This window comes from Oncorhynchus keta, chromosome 24 (genome assembly GCF_023373465.1).
Source record: "Oncorhynchus keta strain PuntledgeMale-10-30-2019 chromosome 24, Oket_V2, whole genome shotgun sequence".
NCBI classification, from domain to species: Eukaryota; Metazoa; Chordata; class Actinopteri; order Salmoniformes; family Salmonidae; genus Oncorhynchus; species Oncorhynchus keta.
In genome coordinates this window covers 14,141,406-14,166,055 of record NC_068444.1, presented here as the reverse complement: position 1 = coordinate 14,166,055, position 24,650 = coordinate 14,141,406, and the positions used below count along the sequence as shown (strand labels likewise).

General features: G+C 40.8%; 1 protein-coding gene across 34 annotated transcripts in view; it reads left to right on the top strand.

Moving 5' to 3' along the window:
* The window catches only part of LOC118357683 (syntaxin-binding protein 4-like), a 104,261-nt gene that overhangs the window by 26,070 nt on the left and 53,541 nt on the right, over positions 1-24,650 (top strand). For all 34 annotated transcript variants that reach the window (XM_052477780.1, XM_052477782.1, XM_052477781.1 and 31 more), the window contains exons 8-16: positions 2,021-2,153; positions 2,599-2,705; positions 3,067-3,370; positions 7,744-7,816; positions 18,467-18,564; positions 19,029-19,125; positions 22,944-23,068; positions 24,256-24,345; positions 24,474-24,539. In XM_052477780.1, coding sequence (XP_052333740.1) covers positions 2,021-2,153; positions 2,599-2,705; positions 3,067-3,370; positions 7,744-7,816; positions 18,467-18,564; positions 19,029-19,125; positions 22,944-23,068; positions 24,256-24,345; positions 24,474-24,539 — 1,093 coding nt within the window. The remainder of the gene's footprint in view (positions 1-2,020; positions 2,154-2,598; positions 2,706-3,066; positions 3,371-7,743; positions 7,817-18,466; positions 18,565-19,028; positions 19,126-22,943; positions 23,069-24,255; positions 24,346-24,473; positions 24,540-24,650) is intronic.

Genomic DNA, 24,650 nt, shown 5'->3' with positions numbered 1-24,650 from the left:
ATTATACCGGTGGAAATCTGTCCTTCTGTCCGGTCTGACAAGTGCAAATTTGAGATTTTTGGTTCCAACTGCCATGTCTTTGTGAGCCGTACAGTAGATGAATGGATGATCTCCGCATGTGTGGTTCCCACCATGAAGCATGGAGGAGGAGGTTTGATTATGTGGGGGTGCTTTGCTGGTGACACTGTCAGAGATTTATTTAGAATTCAAGGCACACGTAACCAGCATGGCTACCACAGCATTCTGCAGCGATATGCCATCCCATTTGGTTTGTGCTTAGTGGGAATATAATTTGTTTTTCAACAGGACAATGACCCAACACACCTCCAGGCTGTGTAATGTCTATTTAACCAAGAAGGAGAGTGATGAATTGCTGCATCAGATGACCTGGCCTCCACAATCACCCAACCTCAACCCAATTGAGATGGTTTGGGATGAGTTGGATCACAGAGTGAAGGAAAAGCAGCCAACAAGTGCTCAGCATATGTGGGAACTCCTTCAAGACTGTTGGAAAAGCATTCTAGGTGAAGCTGTTTGAGAGAATGAGAGTGTGCAAAGCTGTCTACAAGGCAAAGGGTGGCCACTTTGTAGTAACCACATATTACACAGTGACCCCAGGTTTGGTAAAGCGTTTGAATCCCCATGAGGTGGATAAACGAGTTTTCCTATGAGACCCTCAAATTTACAGGATTGTTTAGTAAGGTCAGATTTGCCTAAGAAAAAAGCATTGTTTTTCATGACTATCATTCCTGAAGGCAATATCCCTGCTATGATCAGAGGGAACTCTCTTGTCCATGAGATGATAAAGCTTCTAGGTGGAATAACATGTAACACAAAATGTGTTGTATATCCTTATGTGTTCCTGTAACCTTTGTTATGTGGGTCAGACCAAACGTGAACTTAAGACGAGGATATGTGAGCATAAGAGCTCCGTTGGCAACCGCAAGGAAAAATCACCTGTTGCCGGGCATTTCAAAAGCCATAGTCATGAACTAAGTGCCTTACGTTGTATAGGCATTGAATTGGTGAAGGCGCCACGTAGCGGAGGAGATGGGGGGGTAAATGACTTCTCCAAAGAGAGACATATAGGATAGACGGTTGGGAACTCTTGCCCCAGCAGGCCTTAATGAGGAATGTTCTTTTTCTTGTTGTTTGTAGTGTTATCAATAACTTTGGTAATTACATCACAATGTAATTGTATTGATTGTCTATGTATCTTTATTAGATTGTCATGTTTCCCCCACATCCCTCTCTGCTGGGATCTCTTGATTGGGCCAATACTGATTGGGAATGTTTGAATTATGCCCACCTGTGAGGTGGTTGTAACATTGATTGTCATTGCCTTGAATGCTGAAGAAGGGCTAAATTTAAGTTTATTTACCGGAGTGCTGTCCTATTTCTGTTATTTAATTTAGTCATGACCACAGTCGGTGTGTTAGTCTGAACTACTGTCTCTCATCTCTGCCACCTCCCGACAGTGTCTTTCTGATTATTTCTCTCTCCCCCTCTCTCTCTCTCTCTCTCTCTCTCTCTCTCTCTCTCTCTCTCTCTCTCTCTCTCTCTCTCTCTCTCTCTCTCTCTCTCTCTCTCTCTCTCTCTCTCAATTTCAATTTCAATTTAAGGGTTTTATTGTCATGGGAAACATATGTGAACATTGCCAAAGCAAGTGAAGTAGATAATAAACAAAAGTGAAATTAACAATAAAAATTAACAGTAAACATTACACTTGCATTAAAAACATTTCAAATTTCATATTATGTGCAAATAGTTAAAATATGGGTTGTATTTACATTGATGTTTGTTCTTCACTGGTTGACCTTTTCTTGTGGCAACAGGTCACAAATCTTGCTGCTGTGATGGCACACTGGTATTTCACCCAGTAGATATGGGAGTTTATCAAAATTGGGTTTTTTAATCTGAGGGCAAAATATCTCTAATATGCTCATACATTTGTCAGGAGGTTAGGAAGTGCAGCTCAGTTTCCACCTCATTGTGTCTCTCTCTCTCTCCCTCTCCCTAGTGAAAGCATCATTCAGTTGATATGCATCTCAAAAGGAACAGGCCTGGGCCTCATCATCAAGGGCGGAGCTAACCGAGCCGAGGGACCAATGGTGTTGATTCAGGAAATAGTGCCTGGAGGAGACTGCCAGAGGGTGACTTGTCACTATGTTTACCTTCTGATACTGAGGGAATCAGGGGTTACACAGGGGTTTTGTGTGAATGCATAATAAAGTGTGAGATGTTAGTTAAGGCATAAAATAACTACAACTATGTTTTTTATTTTTTTGAAACAAGTAATTTTTTTCATTTCACTTCACCAATTTGGACTATTTTGTGTTTGTCCATCACATGAAATCCAAATAAAAATCCATTTAAATTACAGGTTGTAATGCAACAAAATTGGAAAAACGCCAAGGTGGATGAATACTTTTGCAAGGCACCGTATTCTCTACCTGTATTTAACTAATACAATAACTATATCCTAATGCCCTTAAGATATTCTCTACCTGTATTTAACTGATATTGACCATATTTTTATCATATTACAATGAAACCATGACCCTTGACCCTTGATGTAGTTTGTGTTTCATATGACAGGACGGTAGACTACAGCCAGGAGACCAGCTGGTATCGATTAATAAGGAGTCGTTAATCGGAGTGACTTATGAGGAGGCTAGAAGTATCCTGACACGCACCAAACTCAGGTGGGGCCGAACCTTTATGACTTCACTTGAATATGTATTGACAGGATAAACCTCCTGAGGTCCACCATCTTGTTTTCAAGGTTCCTGTATAAACAGACAGTAGTAGAAGAGTAAACACATCCATCTTTATTGTAATGTGTCCAGAACAATCTCTGAGGGAATCGTGTGAACTATAACGTAGAGTGCATTCAAATGGCAGCCTATTCAATAGTGCACTACCTTTGACTTGATCCCTATGGGCCCATGTCAAAAAATAGTGCACTATATAGGGAATAGGGTGCCATTTGGGATGCAATCTCTTAACTACATTCAAAGTAGTCCAATCCATTCTCAATTCTCCCTTCTGTCTGTCCTTCTCCAGACCAGACCCTACGGTGGAGATAGCATTTATGAGACACAGGACTTCCACCAGTTCTGCTTCCTCCAGCAGTGGCCCCCAGGGTCCTTTCACCCCACAGGGCGCAGCCAGTGGAGCCTCCTCAGTGCCCCCCACCAGGAGAGGGACCCTGGCTGTACTGGGGGCCCTGCCTCCCCCTCGGTCACTGCTCCAGCACAGGAGAACCACGCTCCCTGCAGCCCTCCCTGGAGCTCCCCTGGTGGTGCCCAAGATCACCTCCACCCTCAACCCCGCCAGCGAGACCCTGCCTTCTGTCAACCTCAGCCAGGTTTGGGACTTTAACGCAGGGACAAATGCACACACGCACATACACACCCCTACAGGGTTTTCTGTGAATATGGTTATTCCTCCTTATGGTATTAATAGTTGGTGTGGTTGTAGGATGTGCTGTTGTGTGTAATGGTGCAGCTGATTCAGCTGCAGTGCAGGGGGGACCAACTGTTGGCCTACCGCTGGCCAATCGGATGACTCAGATCACTGTTGTGTGTAATGTTCCCTCTAAGCTGCACGCGTTCACCACAGCGAGAATTAGGAGATTGAACTTCACTCAAATTTATAGAGCAGTGGTCACCAACCGGTCGATCACGATTAACTTGTCGATCTCCAAGGCTTTCCTAGTCGATTGCCAAACATTTCAGTAAAAAAAAACAAGCCTTGTGTTCCTATTTTTATTTGTCACGGGCCGTTGGCAGTAGGTGCAGCTGATTCAGCTGCCATGTTTTTATTTGTCTCTGGCTGTTGGCAGTAGGTGCACCTGATTCAGCTGCCATGTTTTTATTTGTCTCTGGTTGTTGGCAGTAGGTGCACCTGATTCAGCTGCCATGTTTTTATTTGTCACGGGCTGTTGGCAGTAGATGCACCTGATTCAGCTGCCATGTTTTTATTTGTCACGGGCTGTTGGCAGTAGGTGCACCTGATTCAGCTGCCATGTTTTTATTTGTCTCGGGCTGTTGGCAGTAGGTGCACCTGATTCAGCTGCCATGTTTTTATTTGTCTCGGGCTGTTGGCAGTAGGTGCACCTGATTCAGCTGCCATGTTTTTATTTGTCTCTGGCTGTTGGCAGTAGGTGCACCTGATTCAGCTGCCATGTTTTTATTTGTCTCTGGCTGTTGGCAGTAGGTGCACCTGATTCAGCTGCCATGTTTTTATTTGTCTCTGGCTGTTGGCAGTAGGTGCACCTGATTCAGCTGCCATGTTTTTATTTGTCTCGGGCTGTTGGCAGTAGGTGCACCTGATTCAGCTGCCATGTTTTTATTTGTCTCGGGCTGTTGGCAGTAGGTGCACCTGATTCAGCTGCCATGTTTTTATTTGTCTCGGGCCGTTGGCAGTAGGTGCAGCTGATTCAGCTGACGTGCAGGGGGGAGACCAACTGTTACCATTTTGAACTATTTCATTTGTCTAAAGGTACAAATTTTGTTGTACAAAAAAGTGCACTGTTGGTCTACCGCTGGCCAATCGGATGACTCAGATCACTGTCTGCAGTAACGTAGCAGGCATAAAAGGTAGCTACAGAGTTGATACGGTGAGATTTGAAAACGTTTAAAACTATGACTAGAGAGAGACGGTCAACAAATAGAGCAAAGAGCTGAGTGAGTTGATGTTTAAGGTCTCACTCAGCACCGTCAACTCTTTGTATTCAACACTTTTATAAGCCATAAAATGCACGTTCTTCCTATTTCCACTCAGAGCCACAAGCACTGCAGCAGTAATGAGTGAGTAGTTTCCTAGGAACGCGAAGCGAGGCGGCCATCTCTGTCGGCGCCGGAAGTCATATGAGGTTTGATTTGATTTGATTTTGAGTAGGAAAGGATCTATAGGCCCGCGTTATTATTAGCAGCTTGGGTCTTTTTTAATATTAAGGAATATTGAACTTTCTCTGTTCATAGGAGTAACAACATGAATTTGTGCATGAGGCAGAAATAATGCGGTACGACTCGAGTTTCGCCATCAGCTGGAAGTTTCTTTTTGGTCAGCGGAGGAAAGGGAGAGCGGAGGGATGTTGAGAAGTTGATCCTCAGTCTGCTGCTCTCTCCCGCCACTGAGACTGGCCATCACATGCAGGCACCATCAGCCCAGTAAAATAAATAAAAAGCGAATTATTTAAATGTATGCTCACTCAGCTGTGCCTCACAATACAACAACGGTTCTATTACCACTGTGATCATATAGCCTAACTCAAATGTAGAAATACTATTGTTAAAATATGGTCCGAACAACAATGCATTGGCAGGGCAATTCAAGCAAAACCAATATGCGGTGATAATGTGTTGGGCCTATAGCTTACAGCACAAAACTCATTGCTACAGTAATGTTTTAAATTGGTTATGTTGTAAACTCAGCAAAAAAGAAACATCCATTTTTCAGGACCGTGTCTTTCAAAAATAATTCATAAAAATCAAAATATCTTCACAGATCTTCATTGTAAAGGGTTTAAACACTGTTTCCAATGCTTCTTCAATAAACCATAAACAATTAATGAACATGCACCTGTGGAACAGTCATTAAGACACTAACAGCTTACAGACGGTAGGCAATTAAGGTCGCAGTTCTGAAAACTTAGGACACTAAAGAGGCCTTTCTACTGACTCTGAAAAACACCAAACGATAGATGCCCAGGGTTCCTGCTCATCTGCGTGAATGTGCCTTAGACATGCTGCAAGGATGCATCAGGACTGCACATGTGGCCAGGGCAATACATTGCAATGTCCGTACTGTGAGAAGCCTAAGACAGCACTACAGGGAGACAGGACGGACAGCTGATCGCCCTCGCAGTGGCAGACCACATGTAACAACACCTGCACATGATCGGTACATCCAAATATCACACCTGCGGGACAGGTACAGGATGGCAACAACTGCCCGAGTTAAACCAGGAATGCACAATCCCTCCATCAGTGCTCAGACTGTCCGCAATAGGCTGAGAGAGGCTGGGCTGAGGGCTTGTAGACCTGTTGTAAGGCAGGTCCTCACCAGACATCACCGGCTACAACGTCGCCTATGGGCACAAACCCACCGTCGCTGGACCAGACAGGACTGGCAAAAAGTGCTCTTCCCTGATGAGTCGCGGTTTTGTCTCACCAGGGGTGATGGTTGGATTCGCGTTTATCAACGAAGGAATGAGCGTTTCACCGAGGCCTGTACTCTGGAGCGGGATCGATTTGGAGGTGGAGGGTCCATCATGGTCTGGGGCGGTGTGTCACAGCATCATCGGACTGAGCTTGTTGACATTGCAGGCAATCTCAACGCTGTGCATTACAGGGAAGACATCCTCCTCCCTCATGTGGTACCCTTCCTGTAGGCTCATCCTGACATGACCCTCCAGCATGACAATGCCACCAGCCATACTGCTCCTCCTGTGTGTGATTTCCTGCAAGACAGGAATGTCAGTGTTCTGCCATGGCCAGCGAAAAGCCCGGATCTCAATCCCATTGAGCACGTCTGGGACCTGTTGGATCAGAGGGTGAGGGCTCGGGCCATTCCCCCCAGAAATGTCTGGGAACTTGCAGGTGCCTTGGTGGAAGAGTGGGGTAACATCTCAAAGCAAGAACTGGCAAATCTGGTGCAGTCCATGAGGAGGAGATGCACTGCAGTACTTAATGCAGCTGGTGGCCACACCAGATACTGACAGTTACTTTAGATTTTTACCCCCCCCCCCCTTTGTTCAGGGACACATTATTCTATTTCTGTTAGTCACATGTCTGTGGAACCTGTACAGTTTATGTCTGTTGTTGAATCTTGTTATGTTCATAGAAATATTTACACATGTTAAGTTCGCTGAAAATAAACGCAGTGAGAGGACGTTTATTTTTTGCTGAGTTTTAAGTCAGGTTGACTCTAAGTGATCTTGACTCTAGAAAAGGTTGGTGACTAATGTTCTAGAGTTTTCACTGTTAACAATATCAATGTTTCCCTTTACTGTGGCAATTGTGATCGAATCAACGCAATATTAGCCACTTTCAATGCAACATAACGAAACAAAACTAACTATGCAAGAGATTTTGTTGTAGGCAGAAAGCATCGGAGTAGGATTATATTGCATTGGCTCGCATTACTCAGCCTGTACTCTACACAGACCGGTGTGGCATAAACAATCCGAGCTGCAGTAGGTCTATTGTAAATAGAAATTGACCATTGCCAAACATGGATCTGTGTCATTTACATTGAACTGGACTGTGTTTACAGTATGAGCGATCGTGAGTAGAAGCACTTGTTTTGATAATCAAAGCGAGAGCTGCATGTAGGCATGTGCACATTTTGTTCATATTCTTTGCTAGTTAGTGAGTTATTAACCTATAGGCAGAGGGTAGCATAATTTGTCTGATTCTCTGTAGTAATGGTATGGGAATAATAATGGATTTTATTTTGTAAAGTGTTTTTTTGTATCAAACAAGTCAACAACAATTTCAGTCACCTCGTTGTCTGAAGGACAAGTGGATAAACAGGTTAATGTCAAGCCCTGCAACTTAAAGCAGGTACAGTCTCAGTGTTCACAGTAAACGCTTGATGGGAATTACACCGAATGTTCAAAACATTCAAGTTTGCACTCATCAGACCTGAAATTTGCCCAGAGCCTAAAACAATTATAGGGAACATTAGTTGTATGCTGTGGTGGTAATGTGGTGGCGTGGTTGTGTCCTGCAGGTGCGAATGAGGACAGAACAGACGTGTGTCTCCTCCCCTCCTCAGAGTCCCAGCACCACAGACGCCAAGCCTGGTGAGAAACCTGTTTATTTCTCTATATCTCTGTATGTCTGTCTCGGTTTTTCATCTCTTTCCCCCTCTCATTTTTTTTCTCTCTCTCAGCCTCTCTCTTATTCTTCTTCCCCACTCTGTCTTACCTTCACCTTGGCCTCTGGGCTAATATAACTACACTGACATTTCTGAAAACAGCCGAACCAGAAAGTGCTTTAGTGAGTTGTTGTTGATGTACATTTCTGAACATCGTGTCCAATCGCTTTAGGACATGTTCCAGTCCTGCCCTCGGATACACCTACAATTAGAATGCATCACAAATGTCACCCCAATTCCTATGTAGTGCACTTCTTTTGATCAGGGCCAATTGGCCTCTGGTTTAAAGTAGAGTACTATATACATGGAATACGGTGCCATTTTGGGACGCATACCTGTAAGTGGAATCTACGTGGAAACAGATCACAGCAGGTCATAAAGAAGAGATACTAGTTAAACGAGCTTGTGCCTTTTTAGCCCTTATTTCTCTCCAGAGGACAGAGTCATGTCATAAACTCAGTCTGTGAGGCAAACTGTTCCTACATGTACATACTACCTCAACTAACCGGTGCCCCCGCACATTCACTCTGTACCGGTACCCCCCCCACCCTGTATATATTGTTATTTTTTACTGCTGATCTTTAATTACTTGTTACTTTTATCTCTTATTCGTATCCATATTTAAACAAAAATGCACTGTTGGTTAGGGGCTCGTAAGTAAGCATTTCACTGTAAGGTTTGTTGTATTCCTGGACCGAGTTTGGGAAACCCTGGTCTATAGTAGGCCGTAAGGGCCCTGGTCTATAGTAGGCCGTAAGGGCCCTGGTCTATAGTAGGCCGTAAGGGCCCTGGTCTATAGTAGGCCGTAAGGGCCCTGGTCTATAGTAGGCCGTAAGGGCCCTGGTCTATAGTAGGCCGTAAGGGCCCTGGTCTATAGTAGGCCGTAAGGGCCCTGGTCTATAGTAGGCCTTAAGGGCCCTGGTCTATAGTAGGCCGTAAGGGCCCTGGTCTATAGTAGGCCGTAAGGGCCCTGGTCAAAAGTAATGCACTATAAAGGGAATATGGAGCCATTTGGGAACTTGAGCTCAGATTAGTATAGAGGAGGCTGTAGTGATGTGGCATGCAGCTTGGAAGGAGGAAATTAGGCAGGTGGGCGATGCTTGGATCGGATGGGGTCACAAACAAGACATTCTGTCCGCCTCCGTTCCAATAACATGTTGTCATCTTCCGGATGGAATCCCTTGTCAGAATAATGTTCTTCAGAGCGCTTTGGAATGATGATGAATGGTGTTGTCTGGATGCTGGCTGCTCTGTCTTGCTCAACATGTCAATGATCAGTTGACACAGAGGTGTGAATAATTAGCACATAGGCTTCCTTCAAATGTTGCCCAACATGTTCATGTTCAGGTGGTGCAGCAGTATAATCAGATATGACTCTTGTGCACACGTTTACTACATTTACCTGTTTACTGCATTTACCTGTTTACTACATTTACACGTTTACTACATTTACCTGTTTACTACATTTACCTGTTTACTACATTTACCTCTACACGTTTACTACATTTACACGTTTACTACATTTACCTGTTTACTACATTTACACGTTTACTACATTTACCTGTTTACTACATTTACCTGTTTACTACATTTACCTCTACACGTTTACTACATTTACCTGTTTACTACATTTACACGTTTACTGCATTTACCTGTTTACTACATTTACACGTTTACTACATTTACCTGTTTACTACATTTACCTGTTTACTACATTTACCTCTACACGTTTACTGCATTTACCTGTTTACTACATTTACACGTTTACTACATTTACCTGTTTACTGCATTTACCTGTTTACTACATTTACCTGTTTACTACATTTACCTGTTTACTACATTTACCTGTTTACTACATTTACCTGTTTACTACATTTACCTCTACACGTTTACTACATTTACCTGTTTACTACATTTACCTGTTTACTACATTTACCTGTTTACTGCATCTACCTGTTTACTGCATTTACCTGTTTACTACATTTACCTGTTTACTACATTTACCTGTTTACTACATTTACATGTTTACTACATTTACCTGTTTACTACATTTACCTGTTTACTACATTTACCTGTTTACTACATTTACCTGTTTACTGCATTTACCTGTTTACTACATTTACCTGTTTACTACATTTACCTGTTTACTACATTTACCTGTTTACTACATTTACCTGTTTCCTACATTTTCCTGTTTACTACATTTACCTGTTTACTACATTTACCTGTTTACTACATTTACCTCTACACGTTTACTACATTTACCTGTTTACTACATTTACCTGTTTACTGCATTTACCTGTTTACTACATTTACCTGTTTACTACATTTACATTTACATTTACATTTAAGTCATTTAGCAGACGCTCTTATCCAGAGCGACTTACAAATTGGTGCATTCACCCTATGACATCCAGTGGAACAGCCACTTTACAATAGTGCATCTAAATCTTTTAAGGGGGGTTAGAGGGATTACTTTATCCTAGACCATAACAACATTAGACCATAAGACCATAACAACATTAGAACATAAGACCATAACAACATTAGACCATAACAACATTAGACCATAACAACATTAGATCATAACAACATTAGACCATAACAACATTAGACCATAACAACATTAGACCATAACAACATTAGACCATAACAACATTAGACCATAAGACCATAACAACATTAGACCATAACAACATTAGACCATAACAACATTAGATCATAACAACATTAGACCATAACAACATTAGACCATAACAACATTAGACCATTAGACCATAACAACATTAGACCATTAGACCATAACAGCATTAGACCATAACAACATTAGACCATAACAACATTAGACCATAACAACATTAGACCATTAGACCATTAGACCATAACAACATTAGACCATAACAACATTAGACCATAACAACATTAGACCATTAGACCATTAGACCATAACAACATTAGACCATAACAACATTAGACCATAACAACATTAGACCAAAACAACGTTAGACCATAACAACATTAGACCATAACAACATTAGGCCATTAGACCATTAGACCATTAGACCATAACAACATTAGACCATTAGACCATAACAACATTAGACCATAACAACATTAGACCATTAGGCCATAACAACATTAGACCATTAGACCATAACAACATTAGACCATAACAACATTAGACCATTAGACCATTAGACCATAACACCATTAGACCATTAGACCATAACAACATTAGACCATTAGACCATTAGACCATAACAACATTAGACCATTAGACCATAACAACATTAGACCATAACAACATTAGACCATTAGAACATTAGACCATAACAACATTAGACCATAACAACATTAGACCATTAGATCATTAGAACATTAGACCATAACAACATTAGAACATTAGACCATTAGATCATTAGAACATTAGACCATTAGACCATAACAACATTAGACCATAACAACATTAGACCATTAGACCATAACAACATTAGACCATAACAACATTAGACCATAACAACATTAGACGATAACAACATTAGACCATAACAACATTAGACCATAACAACATTAGACCATAACAACATTAGACCATAACAACATTAGACCATAACAACATTAGACCATTAGAACATTAGACCATAACAACATTAGACCATAACAACATTAGACCATAACAACATTAGACCATTAGATCATTAGAACATTAGACCATTAGACCATTAGACCATAACAACATTAGACCATAACAACATTAGACCATAACAACATTAGACCATAACAACATTAGACCATTAGAACATTAGACCATAACAACATTAGACCATTAGAACATTAGACCATTAGATCATTAGACCATAACAACATTAGACCATTAGAACATTAGACCATTAATCCTTTAAAACATTAGACCATTAGAACATTAGACCATAACACCATTAGACCATTAGAACATTTGACCATTAAAACATTAGAACATTAGACCATAACAACATTAGACCATTAGAACATTAGACCATAACAACATTATACCATTAGAACATTAGACCATAACAACATTAGACCATTAGACCATAACACCATTAGACCATTAGACCATTAGACCATAACAACATTAGACCATAACAACATTAGACCATTAGACCATTAGACCATAACAACATTAGACCATAACAACATTAGACCATAACAACATTAGACCATAACAACATTAGACCATAACAACATTAGACCATAACAACATTAGACCATTAGACCATAACAACATTAGACCATAACAACATTAGACCATTAGACCATTAGACCATAACAACATTAGACCATAACAACATTAGACCATAACAACATTAGACCATAACAACATTAGACCATTAGACCATAACAACATTAGACCATTAGACCATAACAACATTAGACCATAACAACATTAGACCATTAGAACATTAGACCATAACAACATTAGACCATAACAACATTAGCCCATAACAACATTAGACCATAACAACATTAGACCATAACAACATTAGACCATAACAACATTAGACCATAACAACATTAGACCATAATAACATTAGACCATAACAACATTAGACCATAATAACATTAGACCATAACAACATTAGACCATTAGACCATAACAACATTAGACCATTAGACCATAACAACATTAGACCATAACAACATTAGACCATTAGACCATTAGACCATAACACCATTAGACCATTAGACCATAACAACATTAGACCATTAGACCATTAGACCATAACAACATTAGACCATTAGACCATAACAACATTAGACCATAACAACATTAGACCATTAGAACATTAGACCATAACAACATTAGACCATAACAACATTAGACCATTAGAACATTAGATCATTAGAACATTAGACCATAACAACATTAGACCATTAGAACATTAGACCATTAGATCATTAGAACATTAGACCATTAGACCATAACAGCATTAGACCATAACAACATTAGACCATAACAACATTAGACCATTAGACCATTAGACCATTACAACATTAGACCATAACAACATTAGACCATAACAACATTAGACCATTAGACCATTAGACCATTAGACCATAACAACATTAGACCATAACAACATTAGACCATAACAACATTAGACCAAAACAACGTTAGACCATAACAACATTAGACCATAACAACATTAGGCCATTAGACCATTAGACCATAACAACATTAGACCATAACAACATTAGACCATTAGACCATTAGGCCATAACAACATTAGACCATTAGACCATAACAACATTAGACCATAACAACATTAGACCATTAGACCATTAGACCATAACACCATTAGACCATTAGACCATAACAACATTAGACCATTAGACCATTAGACCATAACAACATTAGACCATTAGACCATAACAACATTAGACCATAACAACATTAGACCATTAGAACATTAGACCATAACAACATTAGACCATTAGAACATTAGATCATTAGAACATTAGACCATAACAACATTAGACCATTAGAACATTAGACCATTAGAACATTAGATCATTACAACATTAGACCATAACAACATTAGACCATTAGAACATTAGACCATTAGATCATTAGAACATTAGACCATTAGACCATAACAGCATTAGACCATAACAACATTAGACCATAACAACATTAGACCATTAGACCATTAGACCATTAGACCATAACAACATTAGACCATAACAACATTAGACCATAACAACATTAGACCATTAGAACATTAGACCATTAGATCATTAGAACATTAGACCATTAGACCATAACAGCATTAGACCATAACAACATTAGACCATAACAACATTAGACCATAACAACATTAGACCATTAGACCATTAGACCATAACAACATTAGACCATAACAACATTAGACCATAACAACATTAGACCATTAGACCATAACAACATTAGACCATAACAACATTAGACCATTAGACCATTAGACCATAACACCATTAGACCATTAGACCATAACAACATTAGACCATTAGACCATTAGACCATAACAACATTAGACCATTAGACCATAACAACATTAGACCATAACAACATTAGACCATTAGAACATTAGACCATAACAACATTAGACCATTAGAACATTAGATCATTAGAACATTAGACCATAACAACATTAGACCATTAGAACATTAGACCATTAGATCATTAGAACATTAGACCATTAGACCATAACAACATTAGACCATAACAACATTAGACCATTAGACCATAACAACATTTACCTGTCTACTACATTTACCTGTTTACTACATTTACCTGTTTACTGCATTTACCTGTTTACTACATTTACCTGTTTACTACATTTACCTGTTTACTACATTTACCTGTTTACTACATTTACCTGTTTACCTGTTTACTACATTTACCTCTACACGTTTACTACATTTACCTGTTTACTATATTTACCTGTTTACTGCATTTACCTGTTTACTACATTTACCTGTTTACTACATTTACCTATTTACTACATTTACCTGTTTACTACATTTACCTGTTTACTACATTTACCTGTTTACTGCATTTACCTGTTTACTACATTTACCTGTTTACTGCATTTACCTGTTTACTACATTTACCTGTTTACTACATTTACCTGTTTACTGCATTTATCTGTTTACTACATTTACCTGTTTACTACATTTACCTGTTTACTACATTTACCTGTTTACTACATTTACCTGTTTACTGCATTTACCTGTTTCCTACATTTACCTGTTTACTACATTTACCTGTTTACTACATTTACCTGTTTACTACATTTATCTGTTTACTACATTTACCTGTTTACTACATTTACCTGTTTACTGCATTTACCTGTTTACTACATTTACCTGTTTACTACATTTACCTGTTTACTACATTTACCTGTTTACTACATTTACCTGTTTACTGCATTTACCTGTTTCCTACATTTACCTGTTTACTACATTTACCTGTTTACTACATTTACCTGTTTACTACATTTACCTGGTTACTGCATTTACCTGTTTCCTACATATACCTGTTTACTACATTTACCTGTTTACTACATTTACCTGTTTCCTACATTTACCTGTTTACTACATTTACCTGTTTACTACATTTACCTGTTTACTACATTTACCTGTTTACTGCATTTACTTCTACACGTTTACTGCGTTTGTGAGCAAAACCTAAAACTGTTTTCCATACGTTAACTACCTGCCTTAGCTACACTAAGTACCTGAACTACTAATTCACCACTTTCAAAATTTCAATTTGTAATAACAATAATAGGCCATTTATCCAGAGTTACAGTCATGCTTGCATCCATTTTACGTACGGGTGGTTCCAGGAATTTAGCCCACTATCTTTGCATTGCAAGCACCGTACTCTACCTACAGAGCTACAGAGGACTGTATCTGTATCTGTCTGTCAGAGGACTGTATCTGTATCTGTCTGTCAGAGGACTGTATCTACATTTCTGTCTGTCAGAGGACTACATTTATCTGTCTGTCAGAGGACTGTATTTATCTGTTTCAGAGGACTTTATCTGTATCTACATTTCTGTCAGAGGACTGTATTTACCTGTCTGTACTGTATTTATCTGTCTTCAGAGGACTGCATTGTACCTGTTTAGGACATTTATCTGTTTCAGAGGACTACATTTACCTGTCTTCAGAGGACTGTATTGTACTTTCTGTTTAGGACTTTATCTGTTTATCTGTTTCAGAGGACTTTATCTTAATCTGTCTGTCAGACTACATTTACCTGTTGTCAGAGGACTGTTTCTGCATTTCTGTTTACTCATTTACTGTATCTACATTCAGAGGTATCTGTCTGTTTAGGACTTTATCTGTTTCAGAGGACTGTTTATCTTTATCTGTTTCTGTCAGAGGACTGTTTCTGTCTGTCAGAGGACTGTATCTGTATCTGTCTGTCAGAGGACTGTTTGCCTGTTTACTACATTGTATCTGTCTGTCAGAGGACTGTATCTGCCTGTCAGAGGACTGTATCTTATCTGTTTCAGAGGACTTTATCTGTCTGTCAGAGGACTTTATCTGTCTTACTACTGTATCTGTCTGTCACAGGACTGTTATCTGTATTTATCTGTCAGAGGACTTTATCTGTTTCAGAGGACTGTATCTTTATCTGTCTGTCAGAGGACTGTATCTGTCTGTCAGAGGACTGTATCTGTATTTCTGTCAGAGGACTGTATCTGCATTTAGGACTGTTTATCTGTATCTGTCTTACTACATTTATCTGTATTGTCTTTCAGAGGACTGTATCTGTATCTGGTTCTGTCAGAGGACTGTACTGTATCTGTCTGTCAGAGGACTTTATCTGTTTCTGTCTGTCAGAGGACTGTATTTATCTGTCTGTCAGAGGACTGTTTCTGTCTGTCCATTTACTGCATTTACTGTCTGTCAGAGGACTGTATCTGTATCTGTCTGTCAGAGGACTAAAACTGTTTTCAGAGGACTGTATATCTGTATCTGTTAGTCAGAGGACTGTATCTGTCTGTCAGGACTGTATCTGTATCTTTGTCAAGGACTGTATCTGCCTGTCAGAGGACTGTATCTGTATCTGTCTGTCAGAGGACTGTATCTGTCTGTCAGAGGACTGTATCTGTATCTGTCTGTCAGAGGACTGTATCTGTATCTGTCTGTCAGAGGACTGTATCTGTATCTGTCTGTCAGAGGACTGTATCTGCCTGTCAGAGGACTGTATCTGTATCTGTCTGTCAGAGGACTGTATCTGTATCTGTCTGTCAGAGGACTGTATCTGTATCTGTCTGTCAGAGGACTGTATCTGTATCTGTCTGTCAGAGGACTGCCTCTGTCTACCCTCTTGTCGTGAACTTGGTGGATTTTTGAACAGATGGATTTTTGTGTGTGTGGAAGGCTGCAGTGAAGCCGAGCCGTCCATCACAATCATTTCTCTCCACCGTTCCTTCCTGTTTTTTTTTTCATCTCTAATTATCTCTCTCTCCAGAACCTGTCTGTTTACAGCTCACCTGTTCTCACTCTGACCAAACCTGTCTTAAATGACAAAGGGCTGCATTTCGATATGCTTGTGTAACAGACTTGTGCATAAAGTGGGATTGTTCCCATAAAGTGGGATTGTTCCCATAAAGTGGGATTGTTCCCATAAAGTGGGGTTGTTCCCATAAAGTGGGATTGTTCCCATAAAGTGGGGTTGTTCCCATAAAGTGGGATTGTTCCCATAAAGTGGGGTTGTTCCCATAAAGTGGGGTTGTTCCCATAAAGTGGGATTGTTCCCATAAAGTGGGGTTGTTCCCATAAAGTGGGATTGTTCCCATAAAGTGGGGTTGTTCCCATAAAGTGGGGTTGTTCCCATAAAGTGGGATTGTTCCCATAAAGTGGGATTGTTCCCATAAAGTGGGATTGTTCCCATAAAGTGGGATTGTTCCCATAAAGTGGGGTTGTTCCCATAAAGTGGGGTTGTTCCCATAAAGTGGGGTTGTTCCCATAAAGTGGGATTGTTCCCATAAAGTGGGGTTGTTCCCATAAAGTGGGATTGTTCCCATAAAGTGGGGTTGTTCCCATAAAGTGGGATTGTTCCCATAAAGTGGGGTTGTTCCCATAAAGTGGGGTTGTTCCCATAAAGTGGGATTGTTCCCATAAAGTGGGATTGTTCCCATAAAGTGGGATTGTTCCCATAAAGTGGGATTGTTCCCATAAAGTGGGGTTGTTCCCATAAAGTGGGGTTGTTCCCATAAAGTGGGGTTGTTCCCATAAAGTGGGATTGTTCCCATAAAGTGGGATTGTTCCCATAAAGTGGGGTTGTTCCCATAAAGTGGGATTGTTCCCAAATAATATGTGTAACATACCTTAAATTCTGATTTGTCTCAGAATGTGACAAATCTCTTTCTCTCTCTCTTTGCCTCTCTCTCTCTTTGCCTCTCTCTTTGCCTCTGCCTCTCTCTTTGCCTCTGCCTCTCTCTTTGCCTCTGCCTCTCTCTTTGCCTCTGCCTCTCTCTTTGCCTCTCTCTTTGCCTCTCTCTTTGCCTCTCTCTTTGCCTCTCTCTTTGCCTCTGCCTCTCTCTTTGCCTCTGCCTCTCTCTTTGCCTCCTCTCTCTTTGCCTCTCTCTTTGCCTCTGCCTCTCTCTTTGCCTCTCTCTCTTTGCCTCTCTCTTTGCCTCTGCCTCTCTCTTTGCCTCTCTCTTTGCCCTCTCTCTTTGCCTCTGCCTCTCTCTTTGCCTCTGCCTCTCTCTTTGCCTCTCTCTTTGCCTCTGCCTCTCTCTTTGCCTCTCTCTTTGCCTCTCTCTTTGCCTCTGCCTCTCTGCCTCTCCCTCTCTCTTTGCCTCTCCCTCTCTCTCTGCCTCTCCCTCTGCCTCTGCCCCCTCTCTCTCTTGCTCACTCTCTCTTTCTCTCTCTCCTCCTCCATTTTATACGCTTTTCTTTTTCCACATGTATATGCAATAAATAATAAATAAATACATTTGTCATCTCTTTGCCTCTCTCTTTGCCTTCTTTGCGTCTCTTTACCTCTGTTACTGGTTGCCTCTTCTTTACCTGTCCGTCTCCCTCTACCCAGAATCCTCCACTGTATGGCAGCCAGTCAGCAGTCTCGTACCACAAAGGAAGTGCTCCCTCAGCTCCATCTGTCGCCTCAAACTGGAGAGGCTGGAGCAGGTCAGTGTGGGCGTGTGGATGTGGAAGAGTGTGTGTTTATCAGTGTTTAATATATGTGTCTAAGAATTAGTGTATGTGTATGGGAATGTTTATAATTGTGTGTGGATGTACTGTACGGATGTGGTTTGACATTAGGGTCATTGCAGTGTATTGATTGTGTTGACATTGCCTCATCCCTGCAGAGACACTGCTCAATAAGCTATTACTGCTGCTGGCCTGTCATGTGCTCTGGCCTGATTACACTGCACCGTACAACCAACGTGTGTGTTCAGTGTGTTCACTGTGCGCTGTCCGAGGAGCTCCAATCATTCTCCCACGACATCATGGCAATATCGATAGACAGTATTCACATCCAGCATGCTTAGTCATGCTCGGTGTGTGTGTGGTTTACTAGTCTGTGTGTGTGGTCATATTTAAGGGTATGGTGTGTGTGTGTGTGTGTGTAACTCTGTGTGTGTTGCCAGGCTCTGGATGCATTGGGACTGAATCCTACAGAGGCACAGAGACAGACGTTGAGGGCCAGACTACAAACAGACCCTGCTGGGACAGTGGCCTACGCAGGTAAGACTACACTTCCCCATAACCTTACCCTAACTCTAACCCTGCTCTGACAGTGGCCTACGCAGGTAAGACTACACTTCCCCATAACCTTACCCTAACTCTAACCCTGCTCTGACAGTGGCCTACGCTGGTAAGACTACACTTCCCCATAACCTTACCCTAACTCTAACCCTGCTCTGACAGTGGCCTACGCTGGTAAGACTACACTTCCCCATAACCTTACCATACCCTAACTCTAACCCTGCTCTGACAGTGGCCTACGCTGGTGGATGACTACATGTGGTTCCCCATTAGGGTCCTTGCCCTAACTCTAACCCTGCTCTGACAGTTGCCTCATCCCTGATAAGAGACACTTCCACATAAGCTATTACTGCTAACCCTGGCCTGTCATGTGCCTCTGGTAAGACTACACTTCCCCATAACCGTACCCAACTTTAACCCTGCTCTGTTCAGTGGCACTACGCTGTCCGTAAGACTACACTTCCCCATAACCAATATCCCTAACTCTAACCCTGCTCTGACAGTGGCCTGTGCTGGTTTAAGACTACACTTCCCCATAACCTTACCTGACCCTTTTGTAATATTTGCAGCCCGCCCATCTAGTGGAAACTGCTTAGTTCTGCCTCCAGGGCAAGAAAATGACAGTTTAACCCTGATGGCTGATACTTATCCCAAACACATTCACAGGGTGGGACATCCTTGAAAAGTCTTTAAAAATATTGTATATTTTTGATTATCTGATTTAAAGGCCTTAACATTCAGTTTTTTCAAAGGTATTTCAAAATACCCTGACAGACAGTGGCTACAATGTTTCTAATGTTACCCTAACTCTAACCCTGTCACCATGGCAACAAAAAAGAAGACAATTTGATAGACAACTAAAACTATCTAGATGGGCCTACGCTGGAAATGACAGAAACCAACATTGCCCATAACCTTACCAAAACAATTTGACTTATGCTCTGGTGATTAGGCTTAAGACTACACTTCCAGATTTTTAGTTCTAAAACCATTATTTGCTCTGACAGTAATGTGCATTAGGCTGCTTCCACATAAAGTATCTGCTCTGTCTCTGTTTGAATGCTGGCTCTCATTCCCTCTCTCCCCTTTGCCACCTGAAGGGAGTGATGCATTCCCTAACTCAACCATAGTGACAGTTGAGCATCATTTTGAGATACATTCTGATAAGTACAAGCATAGTGACAGTTGATCATCATTTTGAGATACATTCCCATAAGTACAAGCATAGTGACAGTTGATCTGCATTTTGAAATGTAATACGCTGGAAAGAGTTTTTTTTTAACAACTACTGTTACTGTTGTTAGGAGAGTTTCATATTTATGTGAGTATAACAATTATTTCTCAACTATCAATATAGAGGATGTAACACCACTTTAAAAATGGAGGATATAATTGAGATAATACGCTAACAGAACGGAGCCGAGAGCACCATTTGCGATGAATAGCCTATATCAGGAGCCTATATAGGCCTACCAATGGAACATTTTTGTAGGACATTACATCTACTGTTAGATCAATTGCATTTCTATCTAGCAACAATATCATATTTAGAGTGAGCAATCTAGCTAGTGTGTTTTGAGTTCTAACTTTCACAGGTGGTAGGCCTAAATTATGTAGCAAATAGCCTAGGCCTAGGCCAATATGCACAAAAACATGTAGGCAAATTCATCTCTAATGGTCCAAAATTATATCGGATCATTCTGGACCCTATTTTGACATGTTGCACATCAAAATATCCATCATGCATTCCCTGAACATGTTAGATGATAGCTAACTTCTTTCAGTGGTCGGTGCCCTTTAAGATGAGGGAGAATGATTTATTTTACATATGAGCATGGCTTTATTTCTATTACATTCATATGACATTCACCCAGCTCAAGTTTTCCCTGCACTCATCATGAGGTTTCTACAACCTAGCCTATGAATGAACGCTAACATAGAATAGAGTAAAAAAAAAAAATACTGTATTATCCAATGAGATCAAAGCATTGACTTTAGTGATCTCGTTCTCTCTAACCAATCTTTCTTTCCGTCTACTTTCTAAAAACTCTATTCACTGCACTATTCGATTAATTATTCACTGTTTATTATTATTCACTACTATTTTGTCTCATCACTACAACTCCCGTACAGGCGCGGGAAAGACGAAGGTTGAAAGTCATGCGTCCTCTGATACACAACCCAACCAAGCCGCACTGCTTCTTAACACAGTGCGCATCCAACCCGGAAGCCAGCCGCACCAATGTGTCGGAGGAAACACCGTTCACCTGGCAACCTTGGTTAGCACACACTGCTCCCAGCCCGCCACAGGAGTCACTGGTGCACAATGAGACAAGGATATCCCTACCGGCAAAGCCCTCCCTAACCCGGACGACACTAGACCAATTGTGCATCGCCCCACGGACCTCCTGGTTGCAGCCGGTTACGACAGAGCCTGGGCGCGAACCCAGAGTCTCTGGTGGCACAGCTGGCGCTGCAGTACAGCTGCGCCACCCGGGAGGCCCTTCAGCTGTATTTTTTCGTAGCTGTCTACATACCACCACAGACCGATGCTGGCACTAAACTGCACTCAATGAGCTGTATACCACCAAAAGCAAACAGGAAAACTCTCACCCTTGTGGCCCGGGGACATTAATGCAGGGAAACTTAGAAATGAAAGAGAACTGATTTATCAGCATGTTAAATGTGCATCCAGAGGGAAAACATTCTCGGCCACCTTTACTCCACACACATAGACGCGTACAAAGCTCTCCCTCGCCCTCCATTTGGCAAATCTGACCATAATTCCATCCCCCTGATTCCTGCTTACAAGCACAAATTAAAGCAGGAAGCACCAGTGACTCGGCCGATTGAAAAAGTGGTCAGATAAAGCAGATGCTAAACTACAGGACTGTTTTGCTGGTACATACTGGAATATGTTCCGGGATTCTTCAGTCACTGGCTTTATCAATAAGTGCATCGAGGACGTCACATACCCCAAACAGTAGCCATGGATTACAGGCAACATTCGCACTGAGCTAAAGTGTAGATGTTCTAAAACTTGTGACCGGTAGTGTAGATGGGTAAAAAAAGCAGGCATTGAATATCCCTTTGAGCATGGTGAAGTTATTCATGACATTTCGGATGGTGTATGAATACACCCAGTCACCACACAGATACAGGTGTCCTTCCTAACTCAATTGCTGCAGAGGAAGGACACCGCTCAGGGATTTCACCTTCTTCAATTTCAGAATGATGGAGGCCACTGTGTTCTTGGGTTCATTCAATGCTACAGAAATGTTTTGGTACCTTTCCCCAGATCTGTGCCTCAACACAATCCTGTCTCAGAGCGCTACGGACAATTCCTTCGTCCTCATTGCTTGGTTTTTGCTCTGACATGTACTGTCAACTGTGGGACCTGATATAGACAGATGTCTGCCTTTCCAAATCATGTCCCATCAATTGAATTTCCAACAGGTGGACTCCAATCAAGTTGTAGAAACATCTCAATGATGATCAATGGAAACAGGGTGCACCGGAGCTCAATTTCAAGTCTCATAACAAATGGTCTGAATACTTAAAAAAAAAAAGTTTTCTTTTTATTTGAAAGAAATTTGCAAAAATTCCTAAAAACCTGTTTTTGCTTTGTAATTATGGGGTATTGTGTGTAGATTTAATGAGGAAAACATTTATTTAGTCCATTTTAGAATAAGGCTGTAATGTAACAATGTGGGAAAAGTCTGAGGTCTGAATACTTTCCGAATGCTCTGTAGTTATAGATTGTGATTATAAAACACACGTTGCCTCTCTGTGTACAGACTTTGAGACGCTGACGCGGGAGCTGTTCAAGCTACAGTTTGAGGAGTCAGAGGTGGGAGGTCAGAGGTTAAAGTTTGTGTCAGAAGACCTCTCCAGCCTCCTAGAGTCACCCACCAAATCACGGGTAGGATATATTAAATCTGCACCCTCCAGCCTCAATGGGTTTCCTGTGTAAATACATCAAATCTAATGTACTGTAGTTGTTTACGTGCACGTCAGACTGTGAAATTTCATATAGGTATGATGATTCTGAAAATAATTTGCAGATCTATGTCTTGCATTTGTAGGATCTTACTTTGACCCAAATTGTTACAGCAAGAACATAAAATAACAGGAATCTGAATTATCATGTGGACATTTTTGTAAGGGGTTGGTTGATACATTTACGTAAAATGGTAAAATGGTAAAATGACCCCTTACGTAAAATTTACATAAAAGGGGTAAAATGTTTCAACCCCTTACAAAAATGTACATTTTATCACCCCTTACAAAAAGCGGTACAAAAATGATACATTTTACGTAAAAGGGGTTGATACATTTTTGTAAGGGGTTGATACATTTTTGTAAGGGGTTGATACATTTTACATAAGGGATTGATACATTTTACGTAAGGGGTTGATACATTTTACGTAAGGGGTTGATACATTTTACGTAAGGGGTTGATACATTTTACGTAAGGGGTTGATACATTTTTTGTAAGGGGTTGATACATTTTTGTAAGGGGTTGATACATTTTTGTAAGGGGTTGATTCATTTTACGTAAGGGGTTGATACATTTTTGTAAGGGGTTGATACATTTTTGTAAGGGGTTGATACATTTTTGTAAGGGGTTGATACATTTTACGTAAGGGAAAATCAAGTCAGAAATTTCAAAGTGGAAATGACGAACTTCAGAAGCATTTTTAAACCTCAAATACACTACTACATGTTTTAAATGTCCTGCATTGCATTACATTTCTCGGCATTTCTCCTGCAACAGGTTGATCAAATTAAGATCTTACATCTGTATGCTAAATCAAAAGAATGTTTTCCCGGACACATGTTAAACCTGGTCCTGGACTAAAAAGGAAACTCAATTGAGAATCTCCATTATTAAAAGTGCTTTGTCGTCTAGGACTAAACTTAATCTGTGTCTGGGAAACAGCCCCAAAAGAGTGTTTGTCTGTTGAAGCGTTAATGTTTGCTGTAGTAAACTTGACGGGCAGGGGTTATGAATGTCACCCTGTTGATGCTCTGCTTGAAGGTGTAATATGTGTAGTATAGTAGAGTGTTTTTATATGCATTAAAGCTGTCCGTCTGTCTATCTATCAGTCTTCACTGTCTGACTCTGATGACCTAGAGGAGATGGAGAGACTGAGGAAAGACCACATCGAGGCTCTGAGAGAAATCAAGAAACTACAGGTACATATTGCCGGAGTTCGAGATATCAAACATTAGTAGGTCAGAAAAGAGACACGTGAATACATGAGCATATACAGTATATAGACAATTCATATTCTTTTTTGTTGCCGTGTCTCTACATTCTTCAGGAGCAGTTGGCAGAGTCCGAGAGACTTCAACTGCAGATGCAGGGAGAGCTGAACAATGTCAAACAGGTGTGTTTATCTGGGGGTGGGGGGTTGCATAGATGTTTCCCCATTCACCAGAGGGAGTTCTGCACAAGCACACTTAAAGTGCATACTGTACAACTGAAAAAAGTTTTGACA